Source organism: Physeter macrocephalus, chromosome 15 (assembly GCF_002837175.3).
Source record: "Physeter macrocephalus isolate SW-GA chromosome 15, ASM283717v5, whole genome shotgun sequence".
Classification (NCBI taxonomy): domain Eukaryota; kingdom Metazoa; phylum Chordata; class Mammalia; order Artiodactyla; family Physeteridae; genus Physeter; species Physeter macrocephalus.
Window position 1 is genome coordinate 18,507,563 of NC_041228.1, and position 4,382 is coordinate 18,511,944.

The 4,382-nt window shown below is 40.5% G+C and overlaps 1 protein-coding gene across 3 annotated transcripts in view; it reads right to left on the reverse strand.

The window, feature by feature from the left end:
* The window catches only part of DEPTOR (DEP domain containing MTOR interacting protein), a 163,004-nt gene that overhangs the window by 37,376 nt on the left and 121,246 nt on the right, over positions 1–4,382 (reverse strand). For all 3 annotated transcript variants that reach the window (XM_007127703.3, XM_055091221.1, XM_055091222.1), the window contains one exon: positions 3,150–3,254. In XM_007127703.3, the coding sequence (XP_007127765.1) occupies positions 3,150–3,254 (105 nt within the window). The remainder of the gene's footprint in view (positions 1–3,149; positions 3,255–4,382) is intronic.

The window sequence follows — 4,382 nt, forward strand, 5'->3', positions numbered from 1 at the left end:
AAAAAAAAAAAGCGAGAAATGGAAAACATACAAAAACTAGTTACAAAACGATTTCTGTTTTGGCAAGGAAAGCAGTGAAATTAAGCAGCCACAGTAAAAGTAGAAAAATTCCACTGGATGGAACGGTCACAAAGGCCCAGATGTAAAGCTTTGTCTACATTGGAAAGTAGGAGAAAATTGAGGGCTGAGACCTGAGACGTGAGCCTGGTCTTCCATGTAGACACTGCCATGGAAGGCAAAGTGGGACACTTTTCACTGTCCTGGGTCAGCTCTTGCCAGCCAGAGGTGCTAAAAGGAGGCTTCTGACCAGATGGGCAATTTCTACCACCCAGACCCAGCAGGTTGATCACTGCCCAGGTCACCAGATCCTTCCCAAGGACAGGCTCCTGTACGGTCACCACTGCTGAGCACCCCCTTCCCCCCAACTGAGCTCCACACAACCAGACACACTGCCCTGAAGTTCAAGAGCAGCAGCGATGTGACAGGTTGGTGGTAACAAGCCTCCAGGATTGGGTTATACCAGTGGTCCCTGACCTTTTTGGCACCAGGGACCGGTTTCGTGGAAGACAATTTTTCCCTGGACCGGGGCGGGGGTGGTAACACTAGCGATGGGGAGAGGCAGATGAAGCTTCGCTCACTCACCCGCCGCTCACCTCCTGCTGTGCGGCCCGGTTCCTAAGAGGCCACGGACCAGTACCAGTCTGCGGCCCGGGAGTTGGGGACCCCTGGGTTATACAAAGGGCTTTTTATATAAGTTATTCTATAACAAATACATATGGTAAATATATGAAATAATTTATTCAGTGTTTTCTATAACAAAGTAATGGATTTAAATGAACATACACAAGTAAATTACATGGAAGAGCATGGTATTCCCTGTCATTTTCATTTAACCAATAGTACAATTCAAAAATATCTCAATACAGAATTTGATCAAAAGCAGGTTTTCAGAACAGGGCTATATTTTAAGATTTCATTTCAGTGATAAATGTTGTGTTAGATAATTTAAACAGATTTTTTTTCCCCAAGCTGGATTTCCCAGCATTTTTAGTATGCTAACGTGCTTTTTGTAGATTTCCAAGAGGGGAATAAACTGTGCAGCAGTTGAAAACTGTTTTGATCACAGAACCTCAGAACAGGATATTTTGCTGGACCAGAGAGCTGTATAATACAATTTTGGAAACTCTGTTCTACTGAATTCTGTACTGCCCTACAACATGTGAAAAACCATTGTACACCCCCCTGAGAAACTAAGAATATAAACTGTATGAAGTGTTAGCTTCTGAAATTGACAAAAGTGTATCGGGTTACCCATCTATCAGGGTATGTACATTCAGAAATTAATTAAGAAATCAATTGACAATGTCTAGAACAGTTATGCATGTTAATCAATAAAGATGGACTAAAATCAATGAAATACACCTGGCTAAGCAAAACAAGGTCTTTAGCTGCAATGTAAAGCCATTGCTTTCCCCAAAGGAAGTATGCTTCAAGCCCCCTGCGAGTGAGTGCACCCTCAGAACCAAAGCACGCTGCCAGAAATAATTTATACTGAGGTACTTTGCTGTGGGAATAAAATATAAAACTCTTCCCACAGCCAAGAGTTCCATTAGAAAATGAAAAATTCAGCCTCAGCGCAGATACAAATGCTCCTGGCCAACTTTCCTGCTCTGGGTTTGTTTAGTGCTGTGCCCACTGCAATATGAGGATGTAGGAAGGGCCTCTAATACAGGTGGACTTAGCCAACGAGGCTTCTGTAACCTACCCAGAGCACAAGACACAGGAAGCCTGTGCCTCCCTGTATGAAGGAGGTGTTCAAATCAGGGGGCAGAGTCAGTCCTGAATCCTACCAGCATCGGTTACCCGGACTGGCCGTAATCTCTGCTCTGTGCTCCCTTGAGCTGGGCTCGGCTGCCCACCTCTCTTTTCTAGTAGGTAAACCATTGCCAGAGGGTAAGTGCTGGAAACCAGAGCTGTGGAGATCCAAACCATGCCATTGCTTCACTGGTTTACTGCTCTAGGCAAAGGACTGAGGGGAGAGGATGAAAGTATTGAAGAAATAAAGGGGGGAATAATCTGTGGCTTTCAAGTCTTCTGCATCCTCCCATGGTCCCAGATAATCAAGAGATAAATACCCTCTGTGAAATATTTTACAGATGACAGAACATAACTGTGCTAGATAAAGGTGTTTTGAAGCAGAAAACCAGTGCTCTCAATATCCTCTTATACATATTTCTTTACAAATAAAAACAACGTGTATATATATACTTATATGTGTATATATATATATATATATATATATACACACACACACATACATAGAAGAAATCTGGAAGAATATAAATCAAAATGTTAACAATGATACACTTTAATGTATGTCAATTATACTTCAAAAGAGCTGCTTAAAAATGTAGAGTGGTTATCTCTAAGCTAGGAAAGATTATAGGCAGTTATCATTTTTTTTCTTCCTGTGTGTATTTTCAAAATTTTCTTGACTCTATATTCATTACTTTAATACTAAAAATGTGTAAAAATTATTTTCAAAAATCTTACACAATTCACTCAGCTTCTAGATGTTTGTGTAGTTCTTTGTACTTTATCAAGTGTTTCGACATATTTAATCCATAAAACAGCAGAATGAAATATGATTATCATTTCAGAGAGGAGGAAACAGGCTCTGAGATGTTACAGAACTTGTTCAAAGAGCTAGTAAGTAGTAAAAACCAATAAAAGAATCCAGATCTCCTCTTCCAAACTCCACGACTTTTGTTCTCTTTTTCTCACTATTTACTGTTTCTTGGGTCTTGGCTGCTTAAACACCACAAGTATATACTTTGAACAAAAGCAGTAGAATTACTGTATAAGATTTAAGCAAAAAGAAACTTTTTTTCAAATTCAGTATTGGTTCAGGAGAGAAATGTAAAATACCGAGGGAGCTTTGGAGACCGAGAAGGCAATAGTCCGAGCGACAGAAAAACTTATCCTTTTAGTTGCTACCTCATACGCTCTTGGCTTCATTTCACCCCCATTCAGAAAGGGAAAAGGAAATGACAAAAATGGGACCAAAACACGCAGGGAGAGAAAGTACAGATGGCACCAAACAATGAAATAAAACGAGAAGTATTTAGACACTGCTATACTGGAGGTACCTTCATTCCTGCAGCGGCTGCTGGGCCACTGGGATCCACGGCCTGGATGTGGCATGGCTTACTGCCTCGCACCACAAAGCCCCAGCCTACTGCGTCACCAACAATCTAGAGAGGAAAACCACAATTAGCCATCAGCAGACAGTCCCTGGCAGTGTGCCCACCCTTCCAAAACAGAGAAAAGCCAAGACTAAAGGCATGCCATGAGATACCTCATCTCTACCTCATCTCTACCCTGTTAGGGGAACGGGACTCTTCTATCACAAACACAGGCTTATATCTCTGTGCGGAAAACATGGTCAAGAAACACCTGTTTGGCAGAAAGAAGCTTCTTCTGTGAGGTCACTACTCAATAAATAACTGGCAGATGGCCTCTTTCTTAGGCTGCTATGCACTTGAATATCAGACTCAAATGGAAAGTCTGAAGATCTTAAAAATATGGTTGAAATTTCAGATCCAATTTCTCTTCCCCTGCATCCGAAGGATACTTTCCTGATGATCTTGCTACGTCACTGAACTTTTTAAAATTTTATTTTTATTGGAGTATAGTTGCTTTACAATCATTGAACTTTAAAGTAACCATTTAAATTACTAATGGTGGGAACCATGAAGAGTCTTGGATCTCTTGAAACACAATTTTCTGTACCAAGAAAAGACAGTGAAAAAGTACATAAAGTTCACAATTTACAAGTTGACTCTGGTCCAAAAGTTGTTTGAAACTGGAGGGTGACTTTCCTTATTGAATCATAATTAGAATTGCCAGTTACATTCTCTGGGCAGCTCCCAGACATGTCTCTAATACATACATACGCCAACTGAAGTAGAGATGACAGCCATTCACAGTCAATTACCAGCAATGCTGGCATTGATATTTAAAACTGAAAAGAAATACAGCTAAAAAATACAATCCAATGTCTCTTGAATGCTGGAGACTGAGGAAAAGTAGGGAAGCAACTGAAATTTTTGTGACCCTTCTCAAAAAGACTTTTAGGGCAGGTTTTAGTGTCGATGAACTCTTATTAGTTTTTACTTATCTGAGAAGATCTTTATTAGGTACTTCATTGGCTTTAGGGTTTGCTGCTACTAGTTCATTATACCTAACTGCACTTCCAAATGTCCAGTTTACCTTTTCCCTGATACAGACGTATTACCAGTGTTTTTTTCATATTGACTGGCTAGGACTGGACCCATCCTTTTTTTTTTTTTTTTTTTTTTTTTTTTGGTACGCGGGCCTCC